At 40.5% G+C, this 24,809-nt stretch overlaps 2 protein-coding genes across 2 annotated transcripts; one reads left to right on the top strand and one right to left on the bottom strand.

Annotated features, from left to right (window-relative positions):
• The first annotated feature begins 1,702 nt into the window (after window positions 1-1,702).
• Window positions 1,703-6,242, top strand: LOC110043289 (UPF0764 protein C16orf89 homolog). The gene is made up of 4 exons (XM_089292701.1): window positions 1,703-1,968; window positions 2,486-2,914; window positions 4,542-4,874; window positions 5,609-6,242. The coding sequence occupies exons 1-4, from the start codon at window positions 1,776-1,778 to the stop codon at window positions 5,725-5,727; spliced, it is 1,074 nt and encodes a 357-aa protein (XP_089148827.1). The 5' UTR covers window positions 1,703-1,775; the 3' UTR covers window positions 5,728-6,242.
• Window positions 6,243-7,079: 837 nt separating this feature from the next.
• Window positions 7,080-24,203, bottom strand: LOC149110372 (polycystin family receptor for egg jelly-like). The gene is made up of 15 exons (XM_089292278.1): window positions 24,084-24,203; window positions 22,536-22,658; window positions 19,676-19,814; window positions 18,080-18,932; window positions 17,109-17,718; window positions 16,423-16,605; window positions 15,906-16,031; window positions 15,363-15,566; window positions 14,188-14,442; window positions 13,614-13,715; window positions 12,781-13,491; window positions 12,261-12,494; window positions 10,116-11,381; window positions 9,519-9,687; window positions 7,080-9,064 (listed from the first exon to the last, which is right to left on the bottom strand). Exons 1-15 carry the CDS (start codon window positions 24,201-24,203, stop codon window positions 7,080-7,082), a joined length of 7,080 nt encoding a protein of 2,359 aa, XP_089148404.1.
• Window positions 24,204-24,809: the final 606 nt, after the last annotated feature.

Below are 24,809 nucleotides of genomic sequence, written 5' to 3'. Positions count from 1 at the left end.
CGCAACATATAGTAAGTTGCTCGTTTCGTCGAGCCAGCATGCGCCGTAAGGAACGAAGACTGCCCTTAAAGCAGCTGTGAAATTAAAGCCTGAAATAAAATTCAGGCTTGAGCGGAATTCGAACTCATGACCTCTGCGATATCAGTGCATTGCTCTACCAACAGAGCTATCAAGCCAGCTGGAGCTGGTCACGTTGTGAGTTCGTTATATACCCGCAGATGGTGATGCTGAGAGTAGCATTGATATGAAGTTGACTGAAAAATGTTTAATTAGAAATCATAATGGTGGTGAATTTCTCATGTCTCCATCTAAATTGTTCCATTTTGCAAAGGTATGAATCATTTCGCAAAACACCGGTCGCCTCAGTGCGCTATCATTAACTGAAAAATACACGATTGTTTTCGTTATCTTTTTACAACATACAAAGGTTGTCTTCGCAAGAAGAACTCAAAAGGTCTCAAAAGGTTACGTTGTCTTCACGACTTTTATATAAATGCTGTTTTCTCAAATATATAAACGAAGTTACTAAGGCAACGCATCCTGTTCAGTCTGTAGAGAAAAGACTTCAGGAAAAGATGGGACAAAACTGATTTTCAAGGTAGTAAATTCGTTAGGATGTCATTTAGTTAGGGGCAGCCAACTGACGGCTTATTTCACGAGCCCTGCAAACGGCTAATTAGCTAATAACATCAATAACTCCTCCAACTAAGAGTTCACAGAAAATCAGAAAATAACCAATTGCGAATATCTGCCTCAATGTTAAGCCAAATTCTTAAACTAACAGTTCAAAGAAAAGTACATCGAAATTCAGGAAAGAGAACTAATAAATCAATCAAAGAACGCCTTTCTTGCCGAGGTTGAGTGTTTCGAAAAACATTTTGCTATTTCCTCACTGCATCCCAACCTTTGAGAGTTTTTTTTTGTTTGTTTGTTTTCCGGCAATGTTTATTGTACTTCTCAACCTTGGAAGTCTTTCTTCACGCTTTGCATCTTTTTATATCACAGTCTGTTCCGGAACAAAGAGATATTTTGAGAAGTGAACACTGTTTCCTTGCATAAATCATCTGTCCCGACACGCCAGGAAACAAATGTCTTTCATTGACATGACAACGGGCTGACAACTGCACTTCAAAGTTGCCCTCACGGCAGGCTATTCAATTAAGCCTACGATTTGGTGTCCACCTGTTTTTTTTTTTTTTGTTATCGAATAATCACTATCTAGCTGGCAACTGTTTTGTGTGTGGTTGTTCATAATACATCCACCTGTAAAATTGTTTAGTTCTTGGTATACCTCGGAAAGCTAACCCGACTGAAGCAAATGTACGTACACCATATGATGCTTTCTCCTTGCAGATTGAATAAAATCGCTACCCGAATTAATTTGATAGTTAAGTACCTCCTTCTGATAACTAGGTAAAAATGTTTAAGTTGCTGAATCAATACCGAGTTCGAGGGAGTCGTCTGGAAAAACGTTGGTGCAATAATAGGCTTCATTGTTTTCCTACACCTGCGCGCTGAAATGGATAAAAATAACGAAGCTTTATTTGCCAGATTTAAACGATATTGAGTTTCCATTGCCAGTTCTTGGAAACATATGTCAATAACAACTGGTACTTGAACTGCACTCTATCCTGTACAGAAGAATAAGGGTTCCAGTTCGAAGACACAGCTGTCACGAACGGATATTGGGCTTAAGGGCCTCTTTATGTCGAATAGTCCATATAAAGACAGCTCTTTTTATTAATTTTGAAAGACGGAGTTTAAACTGCGTTAACATGAATTTTCTACTTCTTTATTCCTCAATTGGATCTCTTTTGGGCATTTTCCATGCGAGTGACGGACAAGAACATATTTTTTTCAGCCCAGTTAAACTTGTGCTCAAGGCTCTGGAGAAAGCGGTGTCGTTTTACGAACAATATGGAGATGACTTAAACCTGGATGCGTGTTTGGGTCTTAGAATCGCCGAAGGTTGGTAGTGATACGCGTGTTGCCTTTATTTAAATGGCCTATATAAAACGGGTTTGTGCATCTTGAAAATTTTACCCTAATTTTTCAAGTTCGTCGTTTGCAATCCGTGTCAATCTTTTCCATCCTTTACCATTCTAGTTCCTCTATGGTCTATTATCATCTCTTTGGGTATTTTTTGATCTTGGTAATCTTCAACTTTCACGTTTCCGAATTCATAGGTAACTTTGTACGTGGAGTAAAAGAATTGGTCTAAACACAGTTGATTAATTTTTCAGTTATCCAGAAAGAAAATTCCATTGTATACCAGGTCTTGCTGTTCTCTAATCATTAAAAACAATCTGTTGCCATTATAGAATTAATTCACTGAAAAACATCCCGTGGAGAGCAATTCAATCATGTATCTTGTAATTATTTCAATATTGTAGCCAAAAGTCAATTTTTTTTTTTTTTTTTTTTGCCTTATTTGTTCAGGTATACGTTAAATTGATTTCTTTGATATTTTCTTGTTATTCTAAAGGCAATCTCTTTGATTTAATCCGTCAAAAGAGAACTACAAAAGCTTTGCTCGAGTCTGGCATGTACGAGCAGGTAACGGCACTTCAGGACAGGGTCTCCCGAATTGGGTTAAAATCTTTAACGGTGCTCCAGCGCTCGAACCCACAGTACTACAACCTGGTTGGGTTTACTGTGTCCAAGCCCTGGCTAGTAGTCAAACCATACAAAAGAATCGACCAGAATCTTATCTCGGCCGTCGACAAAAGGAAACTATCAGATGACATATTACATGTCTACGAGCCATGCCTGGCCAAGCTCCTCGGCAGTCCGGGGTATGGGGACAAACCTTGTGACGTTTCTCAGGAATGCTGGGAAGCGATGGTGCGCCCGGGTGAGATCGGTTATGTGCTCACGCATCAAGCTCTTTATTTCATGTTTGGCGAACAGAGAGGTGAGAGAAATTATAACAAGCTGTAACAATAACGACAATCACAGTTAAAATTGTCACATATTGAGAGATTTTATATTAGTGTCGAAAACGGGCCCCCCGAAAATAACGGCTCCCCGAAAGTAACGTTAATTTTTACCTTCCCACTGAACCCCGAAAGTAACGGTCCCCCTGAAAATAGCGGCCCACTCGAAAGTAGCGGCCCTTTGAAGAAGTCACTAAAAGAGAAAGTCTCTGTTCTCAAGCGCGGGTCATGCGGATGGAACAGCCTGACTGCAGGACTGAACATTGACTTGAAGAGTTATGTGTGAATTTATTTCGAACTTGACTGAATTTTTCTTGAAACTATGAACTATGAGCTGTATTTGTCTAGCAGCAGAGTCAAATGATACATGCACTGTAGCATGTAGGGTAATAAGTTGAATTGTGATATATCGCGATCATTATACTTTCGCTCTACAGTACCAACCGGTTTAGGGCCTGTTTTGGTTTATACAGTCTGCTTTGTTTATGTGGGTAGTTGGAAACACACATAAAGCCATCCGAAATTAACGGCTACCCGTAAGTAACGGCTAGCCGAAAGTAGCAACGGGGGCCGTTACTTTCGGAATTCTACGGTGCCCCGCTCGTGATTGGCTGAAAACCGCACGCCACTTTTTCATCCAATCAGAAGTAAAACCAAAACCAGTTGTGACTCGCTCGCATACGTTTTTCTGCACTTTGCTTCGGCTACATGTATTTGCTTTACGTTTTGACTGGTAAATGACTTTGCTGTAGTGTCTGTGTAAAGTTTGTGATTGTGATAAGCCAACATTTATGAGTTTGGGCTTTAAGATGGAGGCACGGTGTCCTCGTGGTTCGTGCGCGCGGATCGAGCGGTCCGGGTTCGAGCCCTGGCCGGGGACATTGTGTCGTGCTCTTGGGCAAGACACTTAAATCCTCTCTCCATCCAGGTGTATAAATGGGTACCGGCGACTTTAATGCAGGGGGTAACCTTGCGATGGACTGGCATCCCATCCAGGGGGAGCAGTGATATTCCTAGTCGCTTCATGCAGGCAGTTCCTGCCTGATGGACCACTTGGCTAGTATGCAGACTTTACCCTTTGGCTTTACGACACTCAGTTGCTCTAAGAATGAATCTCCTCATCATTCAATTTTTTTGTTGGCGATATCTTTAGTTCCAATAGTTAAGTGGTCCTAAGTGGCCTGGTGTATTTAACAGTTATTCCACGAGCGCACGTTGCATTCGAGGTGATAGATAACCAACGAGGCGCTGGCTATAATGAAGTCATATCCAGCAAACGCGAGTGAAATTACTGTCTTATTAGATACGCCCCCAAAATATAGAAAACTAACATAAAAATTAAAAACGCCCCAAACGTTACGCGTACGCTTAGCATATTAGTAGATTTGGTAAAATAGCTAGCTCTATAGCTGATGCTTTGCAAGCATGGTATAATGACTGACTGATTGATTGGTTGACTGATTGACTTAGTGATTGATAGACTGAATTATTGACTGACTGATTGACTGACTGACTGACTGACTGATTGACTGACTGACTGACTGACTGACTGACTGACTAATAATACTAATGACTGACAGATTGATTGATTGTTTTCATCTACAGGATGCCATGATACATTCTCCAAAAGGATGAAGGAGCACAAAAGTTCTTTAGACTCAGTGTATGCCAAAATGTGCTCCAATATTTACTCTCAGCTACGATTGATCGAGCAAGTTCATCCAGTCAAAAGAATCGACGCTGACCTTATGATGGAGCAAAGCGTGGTGTGTAGCCTGCTGGGATACTACGAGTTTTTAACACCTCGGCGCCTGTCGAGCATTTTACAGTGGCAGCGGTCGAGTGGATGTTACGGAAACATCGAAAACGAGAACGACTTTGGCCAGCATCAGACCAGGCGAACCATGAGGAAACTTCTGACGGGAAAAGAATTGTCAGGTGAGAGATTTTAGAGCAGACTTGTTTTCTAAGAGCCCAGTCAAAGTAATTCGCAACCTTTGTGATATTCTGCATTAGTTCTTTGCCTTTTCACAACAACAAAGTATTATAATGATGCTCCTCTTGCATTGATGATGATCGCCCGAGCCCTTCGGAAGAAGACCGAGAATTACCCGAGGGACGTACGCCGACTATTATCCTTAGATACGATCCAGGTTTCGAAGATTGATTAGAATTGTCCACTCAGATATATTTTGCTTTTATCAAGTGTGATTAGATCGAATTTATATAAAAAGTTAGAATAACAAAGACGAGTGTTATTTTTGTCTGAGTTATCTAAAACTGGTATGATTGGTCCAGGATTGTGGTAGATATACAGTCGACTCCCGATAACCTGAACCGTTGCTAATTATATTCGAAACATTGATTTTACCTTGGATTTCCGTCATACATTTACTGTACTTTTGCAACTATCTCTCTTAAAAGGTAATTGCATGAGCTCTGTAGCAGTACCTCGAGGTTGTTCTCTTGAAACTCTGTGAAGTTCGTAGTACCTGGACTTCTCCTGCTGCTTTGCTTCTTTGTTTTTGTTTCCCATTACGTTTAGACGTTCTGATTTATATGGTAATTTTGAAATGAATTGTTCCATTTTCAATCCGTTAATAGCAGTATGACAGTAGGAATTCTATTCTCACGTAACGGGGCCGATTTTTTGTCCTTTGGTTATTTCACAGATGGATGCGAATCACATATAACCGGAGTTGGTACTGCACTGCTATCGATTTATTTTCGCTTCCTGTTTCTGAACAACATGCCAGACGGAAATTCAACTATGACGAAGACAAGTACATGAGTGCAGAATTACAGATTACCTACCGTAAGAAGCCTATGAAAAATTAATGAAGTCCTCGTTTCAGTTAGTAACAAGTACGTGTCAACTAGTGCAAGCCCTCCCTAGCCTGCATTAGGGAGTGACGGTCATAACGGCGAAGAACAAACATGGCCATGCGAAAACTGTCTTACCATGTTTTTTTCTCGGATATTCTCGCTGTCTTAGAAGTTGAAAATCAATTAAGTTGCTAAGCTGTTTTTGACTTAAGTTTCCTAATTTTTTAAGCTTTTATGTTCCACAAGAAGGTAATGTCTCGAGAAACAGGGAATAAAACAAGATAGTACACTGACTAAACACGACTACTTTCAGCCGGGTTGATCGATACATGAAACTACAAGCCCCCTGACGCCAGATTATAAGAGGTTGAGACTTTGAAACGTGTTGTCATCATCGCGTTCTGTTCTTGGGCATGACAATTAGATCTCCTAAATAGAACTATAAACGCTTTTTGACTTGTTCGTTCCAAGAAATAAAAATACGCATATGCTGGGGAAACGTGTTATTGAATAGCATCGATCCCTCTCAGCGGAGTTTTAAACTGGATTTTTCTTGCGTTTTCTTCTTCTTTTTCAAAAAAAACCTGGTATTTTGTAATGCCCTACTTTATTGACTTCGTTATTAAAAGGCAAGGTGGGCATTAATGTATTACCCGCGGAATGACATTCGTTTACGGCATCGTCAATTACCAGTTAAGCCTGTAATGTCAACATATATGTGGTCCTTCTGGGCTTGTAGAAGAGTTATGCATCGGCATACTGGAGAAACATTAAATATTGATTGAACGCTAGTGTTCAACCATTGAAAGTACTGCAGTACTGTTTATTCTAAGCTTTACTGCAGGGTGACTTGAATTTTACGTCTGTGGATGAAACCCTGGTGTGCTATCACAGTGCTGTCCACTGCTTTCATGGGAATTCCACAACCACCACCTTGCGAAATCATCGTCAATTCTTCACTACCCTTCCATAGTTCAGGCTAGTTTTCGTCATTTATCCCAAGTAAAGATAATAAATAGTCGTTTCTTATTCTTTTAAATGGACTAAAGCTCGATGAAAGTCTAAGCCTATTCAGTTACGTGGAGTTGACCCGGTCAGTGGATAAGTGGCGAGGTGGACAAACTCTGGGAGCAAGGAGGTTAAACCCTGGTGTGCTATCATTTCAGTGTAAGTTATTCCACAGCACTGTGTAATGCTTTCATGACTGTTCAACATATGTAGTTTTTTCATGTGCAGATTTGCACTAGAACTTTCCAAAAGAATCACAATCGCGGTATCGTTGTTATATTTTTTTTGACGCGGTCTATAAAACAATTGTTAATCACCGTCCTCAACTTTCACAGAGTTGTTATAGCGTGCAATGCCAACTGAAAACTGGTCCGCACAATCATCCCAGGAAGTTTCATTCGAACAAGTATCATTCAAAAGGTGTAGGATCTCTTTCCAGACATCCCTGTCAACCTGCCTGCCATAACCAAGATGCTGATCGTCAGCGTAATCTTCATTGGTGGTAGTGGCGCATTCCCCGTCTAGGGCGACGTTGTCGACACAGGCGGTATTGTGAACAATATCGTCATCGGAATCCTCGTCACCATCGTAATCTTTATCATCGTCGTTATCAGCTGATAACGAAGACCTTGTTGTCAGTATGTGGCAAATCCTGTCATTAAATTGCCACAGAGGGTCATTGCTAGATGTCGATGTCACATCAGATGCGTGATATTCATCCCTTGATTCCCAAGTCATTCCTTCGCTCTCGACTGATTCTGACTCCTCGCTGATGTCGGAATGAAAGCACTCTTTGATTTCGGTGTCGTTCGTCATCTCCTTGGTTTTAAAAGTTTCCCAAAGAGAAAAAAGTCCAGCATCGTTTTCCTCTCCAATCACCACAGCTGCGTTCTCATGAAATGTATCTGAGGTGGCGCCGAATGAAACCTTTCGGCTTCGATACATAACTGGTGTGGCCTTTGCTGCGAAAGACCAGTTCGAACTCCAAGCATTATTTTCGAAACTATCGTCGTCGACATCGACAATGCTTTCCGACGGTTTATCTCTATTATCTTGATCGTTTGCTCTCTCAAAAGAGCTAGGATAGTCGTTATCGTCTGGCTTGTAACCGAAAACAGTTTGCAGAATCCTACGCACCATGAATTCTGCAATTTCTAACTCTTCTTTTTCTTGGTCAAGACATGAGTTGGAGTATGAATCATTAAGAACGGCCACAAACATATTTGTTATGAAAATCACTGTAGTGAAAACGAAACCAACGAGAAACAGTCTGCCCATTATGATCCCACCTTCTTCGATTTCCCGTATCAATTCGTTGTTTCCAATGATCGTGAGAAACTGCGAGATGAAAGCTTTGCGAAAAGACGAGAACAACTCATTTTCTGACCCGAATGCAATCATCCCCGATAGTGCGTAACCAGTTGATAGCACGCAAAAAATCACGAAAAACGAGATTAGTGACGGTAAATGACTCCTCATGAAGGACGACAGCTTTATCACTTGATGGTTGAAGTGGAAACACTTTAGAAGGCGCAGTGTGGCTATTGCAGATGTTGTACATAATGCCACGGTCTCAGCCTCGGACCAAAAAAGCGCTTGATGGAAGCTCACTGGGACAAAAGGATTCTCTTTTAATCTGCCTAACGTTATTTTAACCTGTTGAGATTTTATTGCTTGGAAGATCAATGCAAGAGATGCGGTTAAAATCTGAAAAACTTCCATCCAGTTCCACAAGGATTTGAAATATGAGCATTTTTGTTGGAAAAACTTGATGCATTCTATAATAAAGTAACAAAGAAGAAAGACCCCAAACAGCAGCACAAACAACAGATACGTGTTGTGGGCCTGGGAATCGGTAGAAGCAAAAGGTAACATTCCGTAGCTTTTAAATGTACCGGAAAATCCAGATGGAAGTGTCTCATAGAAATACGACATGACACTGAGGATATTGGTCGATGGGTTAAACAGTGAGAACTCGACTATCACAGCTCTGGTTCGAGAATCGATCCAATTATTTTCAACTAAATCATTGATAACCCTTCTGGCTGCAAGCTTGTTATATCCCAAGTTAGCTAAGTATCCACCTCCACGGTAAACAGCGAAACGACCCCAAGAATCAAAGCTGCCGAGAGCTTCATCCTTGCTATACTTCCAGTTCTCTGGACATGACCATGAAGATCTGTCGAACGATCCTGTTTGGGAATCCCAGAAATCTGTATCTTCATCTTTAGGAGAGTACGAATCGTGACAAAAATTGATCATTTTTCTGAAAATAGCAGGGACTTCACACGAGTCTACGGTGGAAAAAAAAAAAAGAATAAAACGTTTTAAATAAAGTATCGTAGCTTCTTTAACTTTCTGTCGCCCATTTTAGAATATACTCAGGGCTGGGGAGGGAGATAGACAGCTAAAGAAACTTGTAATCGTGCCCTATCTTAAAACGTAACTATGAAAGCTTTATTGTATAATATATTCGAGGGAAGAGAGTTTGAATGAAAAGAATGTTCTTTCGGTACTATCGCACAGATTGTAGACCGGGTCGACGCCCAAACCATTTTACTAAAAACCATAAAGATTTGAATTCGATTTTGTAAGAGACTCTAATGATTTTCCTAAGAGGCGCTTTTAGTACAAAACACTGCTTGTGACGAATTATATTTTAAGTACACCTTAGTCACACAGAGATACGCCTGAATCACACTGACTTTTGGTAAAAAATAAAAAATAAGCTAAGTGACTCAATCTTACTTTTCATTATTCTGAGTTGTCTCAGGCGAGGCATGCCGACCAAGACTGAACGCTTGTTTCCAATATATTCTGAAACTTTCTCCTCTTGGCCATTGTACCAACTGCTTGAAAAGATCGCTCCAACAAATACTTCATTCATCCATTTCCAGAATTGGGTATTGTTTCTTATCTGAAATATAAAGCAAATAGGGTGGAACACTTTTAAAGACGGCGTTAAATAAGATTTCATTTACATGCTTCATGTCTGCAGAGAAACTAAAAAAGATTTGCCTTGCTTATTCCGTGCTTCAAACTGCTTAGACTTAGATTTGAATGCATATTCATTTACTGGTTTTGGAATCTCTCGTTGAAAATGCTCGACCGGTAGGGTAGTAATTAGCAGTTCCATGCAGAGTTGGCGTCGAAATCTTGGTCTATGGCAGTAAAAATTACTACTTTCTAGCACAGTTTAAATTTGGTGCCTCAGCTTTTTCGTTCAAGTAAATCCAGTGTTGAATGTATATATGGCAACTTTAAGAAAAGGTTTTATCAAGGCTTGGAGCACAAGTTGAATAAAATTTCTGTCTACACATACAGTTTTTGATATCTATCACTCACCTTGTCAAAACGCTGGAATCCATTCTCCGTAGAATCAGTCAGTTCATGTCTATACACATTTTTGTCGCTATAGCATACAACCATCAACAGCAAGAAGAACAATAGAAGAAAGAATAACTCTTTGATAAATTTGAACATCTTCCTCTCGTTGGCTTTAAACTTCTTAGCTTGTTTTAATTCATCGGAGGACAAATGAAACATAGGCTGAACATTGCTCTCCCGCGCTGATCCTCGAAGCCGCAACCCGCGACCACATTTGGAAGCCACAATAAGTGACACAATAACAATCTTGATTGGCTGAGAAATGAATACGTCACCAGTGACTGATAACACGACAGACGACAACCATCGAGCTGACTTCTCTCCTCCCCACATGAGGGAGTAAAAGATTGTGAGCAGCGCTGAAGCGATAGATGCGCTGACACAGAGAAACCAAGCTATATATGTGCAAAAATGAGGAAGTAAACACTCCCTTTTTTGACTACTCGACTGATTGTATTTCCTTCCTTGGAGATGACTTTTAGGCTCACTTTTGCGAAACAAGAACGTAATTAAAACGCTTGGTGGCAGCGTGATGAAAACTGTTTCCAGTGCAATGATTAGTTGACTCGGAGTAAGTTTGAAAGGTCCTATAGCGATGGTCTGTTGATTGGCATTCTCCGTTTCGTAAAACATTGCTGATGTTACCATGTACAAGAAAAGAAAACAGCAACAGCAAGAGGCTCTTTGAACACGCGTAAACGAATTCCTGGGCTGTTTGCTGACCACTGACCACCACAAGTGCTCGTCAGCAAATCCATTCTTCTGGAGCATGCTGAATTTTCTTTTAAATTCCATTTCACTGCCCTCTACACTCTCAGAGTAAAGTGCTCTTGTGGTATTTCCATCGTCCCGCTCCAAGGCCAGCCAACGATAGCAGGTAAATAGCCAATGAAGGCCTGTTTGGCAGTCAGTAACTGAGATCTCGCTAAGGAACCAGGATGCCGTTTTGCCAGAGTTGTCATGGCCGATCTGCACCTTGATTAGGGACCCCAACGGTTGCCGTAGACTTATAAGGAAGTTGTCCGTGTTTCCCTGGGCAAACAGCTCTCTGTCCGTCAGGCCTCCATCTGTCAGGCTGATTACGTCACTGGCAGACTCCATTCCGTAAAGGATCATGGACACATTAGCCGAGGTTCCAGAGTTCCTCCACCCTCCGGTTGTAATGGAGACTTCATATTCGTATCCAACGCCACCAGTATATTTTAACAATATCAGAGGACCATTCTAAATCAAACGAAATAAACGGAATGTTGAACAAGTTCAGTATTTTTTATCATCACTCGTCAAAAACAACAGAAATCCTAAAGTTCCCAGTGAGTGATTTTTTATATATTTGCCCTGTTTCCATAGTTTCCGGTACAAAACGGAAACAATCTGCGTTTAGGAACCAATGTATGATCAGAAATGATCAGAGCAAGCAACATTGTCATTTCCATTGAAAGTCCATTTACAAAATTTCTAGTCCACATTGGGTGATGCCACAGACTATATTCAAAACACTGTGCATGCTTACATTGAGCTCCACTGATGGAAACTAAGTTAAACAATAAATGAAAGAAGAAAAAAACCAATATGCACAAGTATTTTGTCTAAACGGACTACTTATGCAAATGTAAACGTTGAGAAGTTGCTGCATGCTGTATGGAGCTTTCGCCAATAACTGCGTGCTTGACCTCCACTTTCCAAAACTTGCTAATCACCGGACCGGAGCAGACTTGAACTAAATAACTTTGTTTTCAGTCTTTTATTACTCTGTTTAAGTACCATGGGGCGCGGTTGTCTTATGGTTAGTGCGCTCAGCTCCAGATCGAGCGGTCCGAGTTGGGGACATTGTGTTGTGTTGGTGGGCAAGACACTTTACTCTCACAGTGCCTCTCTCCACCAAGGTGTATAAATGGATACCGGTGAATTTAATGCTGGGGGTAACCCTGCGATGGACTAGCATCCCATCCTGAGCGGAGTGGAAATATTCTTAATAGCCTCATGCTACATAAACAGAGATACGTTTCGGCCTCATGGGCCACTTCGCTCGTATGCAGACTTTACCTGAAGTGCCATTAAGAAGCTGCAACCATTAAAAAATTTTCCGTTTAAGGCAAATACCTTGACGATATCCTTTTTGTCCGCTCTACGAGCAAACAGCAAGACAAGAAAGTAGACCAAGGATACAGAACAAACTGTGAACAGAACAAGCAGGTCACTAGGATCCGGGTTCTCCATGGTTTGTTTGACTGCAGCAAAATCAATGGTATTCGGTGCAACAAGGACTTCCCCTCCGAAAGATGTCAAGTGATTACAGAGGCATTCCAGGTTAGAACCGTTAGATTTGTGGCCTGCCTGTTAGTAGAGAAAACAGTAATGACTACAAAAAAAAAATCATTTCAGCCAATACCTTTGAAAGAGATAAGACCTCCCCGATTGATCATTATACGATGTATAACGAGATACAGAAACTCATCGGTTAAGCTAGGTCTCATCTTAGATTCTTGTCATATCAGCTTTAACACGTGGGAGTCTGTATAACACAAAAACAGTGCAAAAATTGAAATATAATGCACGTACTTTTGAATACGTCAGCCATAGCATGTTTGGTGTACTATATGTCAAAGCACAAAAACCTTGCCTTACATCCCTCGCTTGACCACCTTTCCTCGGCATCATCCCAATACGCGCACCAAAAGGTAGTCACTTGAACACTGTAGTTCGCTGACTTTGCAGGGTCGTACCCAGGATTCACGACAACAAATTCATCAGGTGGAGGTGAGGTGGGTGGAGGAGGTTTAAACTTAATGCATTGATCCGGTGAAGATCTCTCAGGCGAAACTGATCTTCTTTTCCTTGATGATTCGACCGTTTCCGTCCCCTCATTTCCCAGACGGAGGCCAATGTAATACGTTCCGGGTCTTTTAGCAGCGATCAAGATATCTCGCACGTTGTCGTCCCCATTTCGGCAATGTGAACGTGAACTGTTTCCTTTACTTGGTAAAACGACAACGTCATCGAAAACAAGTTCACTGGGTTTTTCACCGTATCTGATGTAAGCCGTAACGGAGGCTTGCAAGCAAAACCATGTGGAGAACTTTATGGTTGTTTGGGGTTTCTGCACGTGAATACTGTGATACTGCATCAATTCAGGATTTAAGAAATGTTCTGTCAGAGGCGTGGTATTTCCATAATTCTGCGATACCGGAATTTCAATAACAGTGTCGTCCGGAAGATCTTTAATTTGCAATGCGTGACCGTTGTTATCCTTTAGGTCAATGTTTACTACGCTAGAGTTGACCTGGTTGGTGCTGTTTGGTGAAGCTTGAGGGTTAAATGTGTACGTTATCATCTGCAAAAATGAAAAGCAATTGTATGGTCAGAAAAAAGTGTGATTTTACTCAGTCGATGTTGCTCTGTGTTTACGAAACTGGCTGGGAGCTGAATTAATTACATACATAGGCTGGTTTTCACCGGTGCATAAGTATAAGCATAAGCATAAGCAACATCCGCGGTCACAGCAGGCTCAGGTCGCAGCGAGTCCTCGTAATGTCTCACATGTATGGCTTGATACCACTGAGAGGACGATAGAACAAACGACAGAACAATACCCCAATCCCCAAAACAATACCAGACGCTAACAAGCAAAATGCTTACAAGCTTACGAGAGCTGCTACGCTTCTGACACAGTAATGATTAGAGCCTTTCATAAGGACATTACACCTAACATGAGGCGCTACTCCACAGCACCTTTACTGCACCTTATGCACTTTTGAAGAGCAGCTTTATCTGTCGAAAGGCGCGACAAATTCAGATTTTGATACCGAAAATGTGTCGTTGAATTTGACGATTCCTCGTTACATCTAAGTTGTTTATTACGTGGTAACGTCAAGAATCAGCATCTTTTCAATAGTCATAGCTGCAGGGTTTGATCAGTCACAATCATTCAATGTCGAGGGCTACACTCTATCGTTCGAAAAGTCCCAACTTACACAAGTTTGGTTTGATAAAGCTGAATGGAATAAGTATGCGTTTAGAAATTATTTACCTGTATTCCAACTTCGGACGTTTTTCTAAATATGTTTGCCAGTGTTTCGTTGTCTAGGTGAGGAAATTCAAAGCCTGCGTCTTCATTGTGGACTTGTAAGTGATCTAAGTCCTGGACTTCCTGTTTGCCCAGAATAGTGGATTCAAGTTTGTTTTTGATCACCGTATATTCTTCTCCAGGTTGCATCAGCGCGAGCATGGTGTTGGTAATCATTTCTGTGAGGTTACCTGAAAGTCTTTCACTTCTTGACCATTCCTAGAAAGGAGAGTTTGTTCTACGTATTTTAAGATGTTATATTGAAATTGAAATGGGAACATCAGAAATGTTTAAATTCATACTGATAGCGACCACTGGTTACAACTTAAAGTAAAAACGTGCCTCGAGGGTTTCTTGTAGTGAGAAAAGATAGAATTAAGAAAAGATAGAATTAAGAATTTAGAATTATAAGCATTAAATTTGATAAATGAAGAGATTCATCTTCACTGCGGCTTCATAAGTTCTTAGCGCATCTTGCACGCAGTCTTCATTTAGCGTTGCCTGACGGCTCTATAGTGAGTGAAACAGACGAAAATAAAGTGATTATCGTATAGAGGGAAACGCTTCGTGAAAATTACTCCAAAGAAGACGTGTTCAGTGGAGCTGGTCCCGCAAAACATCACTTATTTTCACTATCACCCTTCATCCAAAGCAGACAGTGAGAACCCTGAGATTTCCACTTGTTGCAAATACTTCGACTCAACAACATTTGTAGCCTTTTGACCGTAATTTATTTCACAAGTCTAGCAAGTTTCTTACAAAGCCAAAATTGTACACGACCAAAACCATGTGCGAACACCCGGGTTACAGAGTTTCTTACTTAGTACTTCACATAAAGTCCACGTAATGTCAAATCCCATTAAAACTAGAAAACTACAGTTCTGCGGCAGTGACACCAATGGCCTAGGAAGGTAGGCAAATTTTTGCTTTCAAATTGCGCCTTAACAATCCTAAATTGCACAATTAAATGGAACAGCGTTGCCTCCGACGTTGCAAACTGCAGCATTATCGTCGTTTTACTAATTTCCAATTCATCCAACCTAATTCCACAACATGAAACGCAGGCGATAACACGTGTAACAACGCTTTTAAGTTACAGCTATGTTTTCAGTACTTTGTCATCGTTCAGAAATATTTACCTCCTCCGAGCGTGACCCGTTTCTAGTGCTATTTATATCAAACTGGACCTCATGCAGCTTTGCTAAAGATGCAGACATTTTAATGTTGCTGATGCAATACATGTAGGACCTGGCCACGTCTCTCAGAAGTCTGGTATCAGATCTGTATTTGGCCTTCAGTAGAAGCACTGGTGCCATGTGAAGCAGCTTCTCAACGACAAGCACCTGGAATTGAATAGATTACCATAAGAAGGGTCAAATAGAATAGCGAAAACAAGGTTGCACGATGACTGGTGAAGATCAAAGAAGAGCAACTGAAATCTTCCAAAGATTGCCGGAGATGAATCGAGGTCTTGTGAAAAATATCTAGCAGAAGTTTTCGATTGTCGCCCAAAAGGAAGCTGATTTTGCTCGTTGTGTCGTCAATAAAAAATGGCATGAATAAGTTATGCATAGGTTTTCGGGCGCAAATTTCTTAAATCACGAGTTGTATTGACCATTGATTGACTTGTTCCCATACAATTAACCTTAGTTGAAATAAAAAGAAGCTAGTGTACATGTTACCGTCATATTGCCTGGCAATTTAGTGACGCTTTCCGTTGCTCTTCCCAAGATAACTGCCATCTGGAGTAATCGTTCGAGGGTTCCCACTCTAACATCAGACATCTTAGAAATGATGTGTTCCAATATCTGTAATCACAAAATAATGTACTTTAAATGCTTCATGAACTAGCTATTAGCTGACTAATCTTTTTGGCTTTGTATTCAAAAGAGGAGTACGCATGATTTCGCGTTAAAAAATGTTATTCGTTGTTCTTCCTACAAATTACACAGTACTGTGCAATTTACGATTTCTATCAAGGTTCTAAAACTTGGAATTCTCTGCCACTATCTGTCACTTGTTCCACAAGCTTTCCAAGCTTTAAGAAAGATATGATTAAATTTTAAATGAAATAATGATGAATTCGTCATGCAAAGGCTGATACAAAGCTGGTTTAACATCATGAGATCGTTTGTGTCGCAGGGATTGCTTTGTTTTAGCTGTTCAACTTACTTTATACGTACATTCATTGACTCCTACCTGTTTATGTAAAGTTTCATTGACTCTATCCTCTGACAACTTTAAAAGAAGAAGTAGAACTTCAGATTCTTGAATTGCCAAATTGATTTGTCCCAGCGTTAAAAGACGATCAATCTTAGTTACTTGTTTTAACAATTCGGCATGGGTAAGCTCTACACTTTCGGGTAGGGATGGCGGGTCAGCCTGAAAATTAAAAAATGAATTAGATAAGGAACTATTTTATTTTTTATCTTCATCACACAAATTTTAAGTTCCAATGTATCTTCGATGTTTCTATGGAATAACTTCGCAGCAAATGTTGCTAGCTGTCAAACAGACCGTGCTCTCCGATCCCTTAAAGAGACTAATTTTTGACATCTTTCCCGCGCCTAACTTTACACTAGTCGAACTCCATACACCATAAAACCTATAGGAGTCGTTCAGGAGCTAAATTGTAGATCATATAACTACGTGGAGGTTTAGGTCTTGCTAGATCAGGCATACACTTCGCAAACTGTTAAGATAAGCTTGATCGATGAGCAAGGGCACAAAGACAAAAATGATGGGAAAATATAAAGAAAAGATATCGATAAATCAATGGCATACATGGACTCAAGCCACTCAGGAATGAGATTGTATGCTGATACTAGCTATACAAGGATTCTTCCCTTTCCCGAAAACAAAGGCAAAATAAATTGTGTTCTTACCTGAATTTGCAGCAGTTCTTCAGTTGCAGTACCTAAAACATTTATAATAGCGACCTTGATTTGCACAGAGGCTTCATCAGCTGCTGGTAGAATATGGACGGTACTGTGGGGTAAGCTTTCGTATGACAACAGATCGAATCTTCCGTCTTCCATCTTGTGGTAAAACTGGTACATTAGATGCTCGCTCTTATCAGACCACCCTTCACAAGAGATGTTCAACGACGTTCTCAACGTGTCTTCCCTCTTCAGCTTTGTTACATAGCATGTCCCCCCTGAAGGAGCTGCCGATGTCTCAAAATGGAAAGCTGCCCATCCGCGCGCTCCTTCTGGTGATACAACGTCGACAGTCAACCGATAAGAGAAGCCTGGTGCGACACTTTTAAGCACCAAATTTTTGGAGTCCAATTTTGTTGCCAAGAGGTCCGCTAAGCCCGTTTGATGCTTCCATTGGGGGTGGGAGCGGTTCCCTTCCTGCCTGAACATGTTCCATCTATATGTAAGCACGGCTCGATGGCAATAATTGAGCACTGGTTTGCAAGAAGTTCTTAAAGCAGTTCTTAAGGAGATGCGAGAAGATGAACTGACCATTGAGTCACAGTTCAATACACACCTATCAAATGATAATGCAAGAAATTAGATGATGTATTGAAATAGGACATATTTCCTTTTCACAAATTGTGATCACCTTCGTAATCTATGAGGTCACGTTGACAACGGTATAACTTGTAAAAACACCTTGAATTTATGCTTTGTATTATCATAACTCCAATAACGTACTTGAGGAAACCCATTTTTTGTTATCAAATTGTGATCAACTTTTTGAAAAGTGTGACTAGAATTCTACAATATGAATTAAAGACCGCCTAAACCTTTTTAAAACTTTAGCATGGTGACTTAGATGTTCTGATTAGATATTTTCATGGTGCTTGATGCTGACTTACTGAAAAATGCTGAAATATGCACAGACCTACCTTATTTCGATATCAAGCAGGTCTTCATCACGGATATGTAAAGTTTGCATGTAGTGAGCAATGCGCTTGTTCTTGTGTACAGTTAGCAACACATAATAAGTGTTATTATTGATCAGTTGTGTCGTATTCAAAATCACCTGACCATGTTCTGGGTAGTCCTTAAACACGGAATTTGGTAACTGTATGAGATTTTTCCCAGTTAAGTTTATAGCCTTGGAGAGAATCTCTGGTTCTTCATTGCTTGAGAGTGTCTTGTTGAGTAAATGGTTGAGTAGGCTTTTAACCCTCTGTGATATGTTTCCATCTGAAATACTGAAATCAGAAGCGTTCTCTTGCGCTTGAAAACAGAACCACGTGAAGTTTAATGCACGTGAGGCTTTTTCATCTTCCGGGTCATGAGAAGGAGTACCATCAAGAACGATTGGCTTACGGATTGAGCGTTGAACTTCCGTTCCTCCAGCAATCGTGGCCACAAGAGCCGATTCTTCAACCTGCAGAAAAGCAAAGTCTCTGAAAGCCATTGATTTTCCTGCAATCCGTAACTCGAATACAACAAGTTTCAATCCCACTTGAAGAAATCTTCTTCCGATATTTAATTCCCGCGTGTTGTGAGCAAACAGTTCTCCATTTTCGGAATTATTTGGTGGTTGAAAAGAAAGGTTGCTGACAGTCCAGCTGAAAGAAATCTTTCCAGTTTCGTCCTTTGCCAAGGAAAACGACGCCTCGAAAGTTCTTGACTCGTCGCGTCTAAATCTCTTTGGTCTGTCGGGTTGTAGTCCAGCATTTAGAATGTTCACCTCTGGTACGGCATATTTGTCGAGGAGGTCCTCTGCAATATTTTGTTGCTTTGAGGCTGATTTAATGGAAGCAAATACAATTAGACAGTATCCTCCCGTTTGAGTTTTTGTTTTTGTTTTGAGATTCAACGTAATCTTTAAACTTGGATAACTCTGTGGAGGACCTTCAACTTAAATAAACTCTAGTTATATGGGGTGTCTACCTAGAAAGCTAACCCTTATCCCTTATCCATAAGATAAACACTGCGCTTGAAAGTAGAAACATAGCTATTGGATCAAGTATCAATTGCTGCCACTGACATTTTTTTTTTTGGGGGGGGGGGGCTTGGTCCTTTTTCACTGTCACTCGCAAAAGGTTATATAGCTGGAGTTAAGTTTAATCTAATGCGCCCCCTTATTGGCTGATTTATGATCACGTCGCAACGGCTAAATCTAAATGTCGCAGGCGGGTGACAATTAAGAAATTGTTGTCCGCTCTCAACTAACCAGAGGTTACTTTGGCTCGACATTTTTTTTTTTTTTCCATTTCTTTTGAACCAAACCCAAAAATAAACATCTAGACTCTCGGGAAAAGTAAAAAAAAAATGTTTTCCTCGGGACCAGTAATTAAGTTGCATAACTTAAATGATCAATACTTCGTTTTCTTGAAGATCTGAATTTAGAGGGAAGCCAAGTAGTCTCGGTTGGTAAATTAATACCATCAGATGACATGATAAATGACAGATACATGCATGTATCGCATTACTTTTTGGGGGTAAAACGTCGTGTGATAATCGCTGAAAGGAGCCCCTTTCGTTACCTTGACAACCATACAACTCCATCCTCATTGATATCCAGAGATGCCAATCCACTGGCGACACACGGATGTAGCGTGCCCTGATTGGTGGGTTTAAAACATGGTAAACAACAGTGTTCATGTCTTTGTTTCCGACCAATTCCTTGATTGGTAAAATAAAAAACTGTTAGTGACCTATTCTTTTAAAATTTTCTCTCCTACCGTATTAACTGGCTCCATCTATTTAACTTGAGAAAATTACGACATAAATTAACGGTCCTCGGTCAAAATTTAAAATCAATGTCACCTGATTCCTGGTTTTCTGAACGATTCTTTTTGATTTGTCTCTTTGTCTATGTTTGTCTTATGTCTTTGCTTTAAAATCAAGTAATTAAGGGGCGCGAAGAGGAGGAACGACACGAGTGTCTGCTACCTAACCGGTCCCTGATTTGCAATCCCTTAAAGGTACGACAATCACCCCCGTCAGTGTCATGTAGAGGTTAACGTCCTCTCTCCTTCAGTCCACCTTTCGCCCAGTCCAACTAATTAACAATTAGATTATGAGCTCGAGATTTCTATGAAGTGATAGTTGATGAGGCCGAAGACCAAATTAACTATCACCTCATAGAAATTGAGAGAAATCGGATTGAATCGTCATTTAAATCGGATTGAATCGGATTGAATCGGATTGAATCGTCATTTAAAATTGAAGTTGTGTGCGCGCGCATCAGGTTTTTCTATAATTTCAGCTTTTTTAAAAGTCAAGAAACCCTAAATGTCCTTCGTTTAGACTTCTCGGGAATTTAATTATCCATTTGCTTCAAAATTTCCTCTAAAACTTTGTGAAAAACGAACAAAACGTCGCCATTTCCTAGACGACCTCCAGCCACTGCACACTAATGGCTGATAGTCTTCAATGGCTCAGCCAATCAGATTACAGCATTTGCATTAGTACACTAGTAGAATTCTACTAATGTGGCTTATTATTAGACACTATGTCTTTCATTTTCTAGCTAAACGAGGCATGGTTCACTTAACTATTTGTCCCTGTTCCCTATAGTATTGAAAGATCACTCCACGGTCACTATACTGCAGATTGAATTTGGTCACCCACTGGTTATACCCATTTCGTCCTTGTATTGCTAAACGTGTCACCCAGTGTGGACTACCCAGATTAACCTGGAGCCACTGACTGGCATCAACCTGGCGGGCTGACCACCCTCCTGCTCTCTGCAAAGTTTCTTGAAGGTGGAGCCTTCCCTGGTAAGCGTGGTGACCGAGATTGTGAGAGGGATACTCTGACGAGGCGCTTATCTGTCCGTCAAGGATTGAACCACTTTCCATACCGAGAGCGTCTTGACATTCTGGAGATTTTATGTAATCGATGCAAAACTAATGTTAACTTTGGTTGAAAGAAAATAATTCTACTGGGTACAACACTAAAGTCCGTTAAAAAAAGGGCGACTGCTACGTTTGTTCCAGTTTAAGAGCAGTTAAGTGAATATGATTAGAGACAATAACTGGTTTAATTTTCACATCCGTCCGATTGAAGAAGTAATATATCAAACAAGAAAGACCATGTTTGACCACATTTCCAAACACCGAGAAGAGAGTTGAAAATACGACGCGCAGCGGGGTATTTTTGACGAGCTTCGAGGTGTTTGGAAATATGGTCAAACACTGTCTTGAGAGTTTAATATATCTCCTCAATCGAAACTAACTCTTAGGAGAAAATGGAGAATTAAAATCGTGAAAAATCTATGTTAATTAAGAACAGATATCCAAACACCGTCACAGTCATGATTTTCTTTGCTTAAACGTGATGAATTATCAATAGTTTGAGAAAGGCGGGAAATAAGCTGATAGAGAATGCAAGGAACTATCCATAAAAAAAACTGCATCGAGACACCTTAAATTGTGGTGTTGTTTTTATTATCATTTAGATTGGTTCAAATTGCTTTTCTTATTCTTAACAGCAGTGTTAAAAGAATATCTGACCGTCGCAGGGAATCACTTCCCGGTTTCCAGGATAAAACAGTTTACACCAGCAGTCACAGGAAGTAGGCGACGTCTGAATACATACTGAATGCCGCGGACAACCTAGGAATGCAAAAGAACAGTAGTATTAGCGCTTGTCTCAAATATCAGCAAAGGCGATATTCATTTTATCTAATGCATCAGTGCTAGTTATGGAACGCTTTCGAGTGGTATAACGTGGAATATCCCAGGAGTCACTTCAGTTTTCTCGGTTTACACACCATCCTTTAGGCAACCTCCGGGGGGGTACTTTGAGAATTTCTGGGTGGGGATGTGCCGCTGGGATCCTGGAAACCTTAGCCTATACCAGAACTAGTTCAGCTGAATTTTGCTACCCTATACTAGAGTAAACTCCCCAAATCCCCCCATCTATCGACACTGTTGAGGCTGAGTTGCATAAATTTAAACTTGCCGATTTGATTTTTTTATATTTTTGAGTGGCAATTTCTGGTTTCCTTAGTCTGGATAAAATCTTCAACCAACGAGTCAGTTTTGTGAAAAATTATACCCTATTCTAGACCCACACGCTCTGATTTATATACCCTATCCTAGAGTAAACTGCTTGAAAACCATACCCTTCACAGCGGCACATATCTATATAGCCCATATATGGCAGTGCCCCCCCCCCCCGGGGAGACAACCTTAGCCAACTTTATATAAATGGACTTTATGTACATGTGAACACATTTAGCACCGCTGTGGTAATTGAGCACAATGTGAAATGGACACTCAAGTATTGCAAATGAAAAAATGGTATGAAACAAGGGAAGGTTTTGATTTCTAACTAGTGGAAGGGCCACGTCTCAAACCGAAAGAGGGAAAGTACCAAAAATGACAACAACTTTACCTGCACACCACATTCCATTCCCTGTATATCCTCTCTGACAGTGGCATGTGAAGGATCCAACATTGTTGGTACAGACACCAAGATCGTGACAGTTGTGGACGCCACTGGCGCACTCATCAAGATCTCAAAATTAAACACAGACTCCAATAACGTACAAGGGGATTCCCTCATTAATAATAGAGACCTTAAGCACCAGAACGGGAGCCACGCCGACGGCATACCGGAAGTATATTTTCTGTCCCAGTCATGCGCAGAACCTGAAAAGCTGATTGCAATCTGCCGTCGTCCTGACGTTGGCGACGCCACATTCACTGTTTTTACGTAGTGCGGACAACGTGATAGTTCATCGCTGAGCCCTTTTCTTTGATTTAACGTATTTTTTCTTACGACACATAAAGAAGTACCTTTCTGGTGTTTACTGTTAAAGTTTTTTGAAAAGAAATTCTACGATTAACATCCCTGAAGAAGGAACAGGCGCTAGTACAAGCCGCCAGTCGGCAAATTCACAGAACACAAGCTCGAAGAAATCCATTCGGTAAAATCTATTGCATTTATATCTTCTGTGCCCTAGTTATCACTGATCCAATTTAATATGCTCGCCATTTGTTTATGCTGATGTCTCTCTCTCTCTCTCTCTCTCTCTCTCTCTCTCTCTCTCTCTCTCTCTCTCTCTCTCTCCCCCTCTCTCTCTTATTTTATAAGCTTATATTTACATTCCTATTTCTAAGATGACGAGAAGGTAAAATGACCTTTGGGTAAAATAATTTTCAGTGTCGCTATAAACAGTATAAACAGCGAAACTGGGACAACTTACCTTTTATTCCAAGGCAAAATAAATGCATCTTATTGTTTACATTTAACGTCGTTTAAACTTTTTTTAGCCACTAAAAATCGTTTCTAAAACTGAAACTAAAAAATTCCGGCCAAAACTTCCACTCCTCTTCATCCTCTCTTGATTGAAATGATTTGAACGAGAAAGTTATCACAAGCAGCTTGAAACGTCCGTTTTATTGTGATAATTCAACAGCTCTGTAATGTACTGGACAGATGATCATGACAAATTGATGTGCCGTGAGATTCTTGCTGTAGATCCATTCGAAGTTGCCGTCGCGGTGTTGCTTAACATGCTCAGCCTTTACGCGGATGTACCGTCGCCGTCGCCATCTCCCGCCTTGGTGCTTAAGGTCTCTAATAGGTACCTCTTAAAAATACCATAGTACTCTTCATTGTGCAGGTTTAGCCTTGCATAGATGCAATAATTGTTTCAATCTCTTTGTTTCAGTTGCACATTGAAATTTAAAGTATATCAAATTAAACCAGCTTCTGGAATTAACTAACTATATTGCCTCACACCGATCTTAAGCAATTCTTCATCCGACATCAATTCTTACCCGTTAATCCTGGTCCGAAACAAAGACTATTAGTTCGAAAAACAAAACCTGATCTCAGAATGCCCGTAGAAATTGTGTCCACGCTCTTCAGCAAACTTTCATCGTTAAGGGCACATAAACCTCACCCTGAGAAGACTGGAAACTAAGTAAGAAATACCTGAACAGTATCTCCCATTTCCAGTGTAACCTGGCCTGCATCGACAATTATAGGAGCCTGGTGTGTTTGAACAGGTGCCATTGTCTTGATCACAGTCATGAGTTCCATTTTCACATTCATTTATATCTGAAAAGTATGATAGACGTAATGTATCAAACACGAAAGACCGTGTTTGACCACATTCCCAAACACCGAGAAGAGAGGGAAAAAATACGAAAATAAGACGAAAACCTAAGTATTTTTGACGAACTTCGAGGTGTTTGGAAATGTGGTTCAACACTGTCTTGAGTGTTTTATATATATTCTCAATCGAAACTAAAACTAAGGTGAAAACGAACCAGTAAGATCCTAAATATCTATGCTACGCTAATTAAGATCATATATCCAAACACCGTCACAGTTATTAATTTTTGTTTAAACTTGATGAATTACTCATTAGTTTGAGAAAAGGAAACGGAAATTTAAATTGTTAAAGGAGGTCTCTCCAAAACACGTATATTTTGTCATCAACGCAGATAAAAACTTTGCACTAAGTTTAGCCACTCACCGAAGTTTCAGCCTCTAAACTGCAGGTTTTCCTTACGAAATTCGTCTCCAAAGGAGCCCGACATTTGTACATCGTTGCCGCCATTTTGAACAGTACTCAGCAGCCAGGCCGTGTTTCTGTGACGTCATTCCGTCCGAGAGATTTTGCCCAAATGGCTTCCGGCAAGTCTTTTAACTACC

This window comes from Orbicella faveolata, unplaced genomic scaffold (genome assembly GCF_042242905.1).
Source record: "Orbicella faveolata isolate gen_17 unplaced genomic scaffold, um_ofav_v1 contig_24, whole genome shotgun sequence".
NCBI classification, from domain to species: domain Eukaryota; kingdom Metazoa; phylum Cnidaria; class Anthozoa; order Scleractinia; family Merulinidae; genus Orbicella; species Orbicella faveolata.
The sequence above is the reverse complement of the archived record's forward strand: the minus strand, read 5'-3'. Positions and strand labels throughout refer to the sequence as shown.

Bases quoted from the DNA above. Each gene is read 5' to 3' on its own strand.
- LOC110043289 (XM_089292701.1), top strand. From the start codon at position 1,776: ATGAATTTTCTACTTCTTTATTCCTCAATTGGATCTCTTTTGGGCATT. The intron at 1,969-2,485 runs GTTGGTAGTGAT...GTTATTCTAAAG, and splicing joins GGGTCTTAGAATCGCCGAAG to GCAATCTCTTTGATTTAATC. The intron at 2,915-4,541 runs GTGAGAGAAATT...TTTCATCTACAG, and splicing joins CATGTTTGGCGAACAGAGAG to GATGCCATGATACATTCTCC.
- LOC149110372 (XM_089292278.1), bottom strand. From the start codon at position 24,203: ATGAATGTGAAAATGGAACTCATGACTGTGATCAAGACAATGGCACCT. The intron at 22,659-24,083 runs GTATTTCTTACT...TTTAATTTTGAG, and splicing joins AAATGGGAGATACTGTTCAG to ATCTTGATGAGTGCGCCAGT. The intron at 16,606-17,108 runs GTAAGAACACAA...TTTAATTTTCAG, and splicing joins AAGAACTGCTGCAAATTCAG to GCTGACCCGCCATCCCTACC.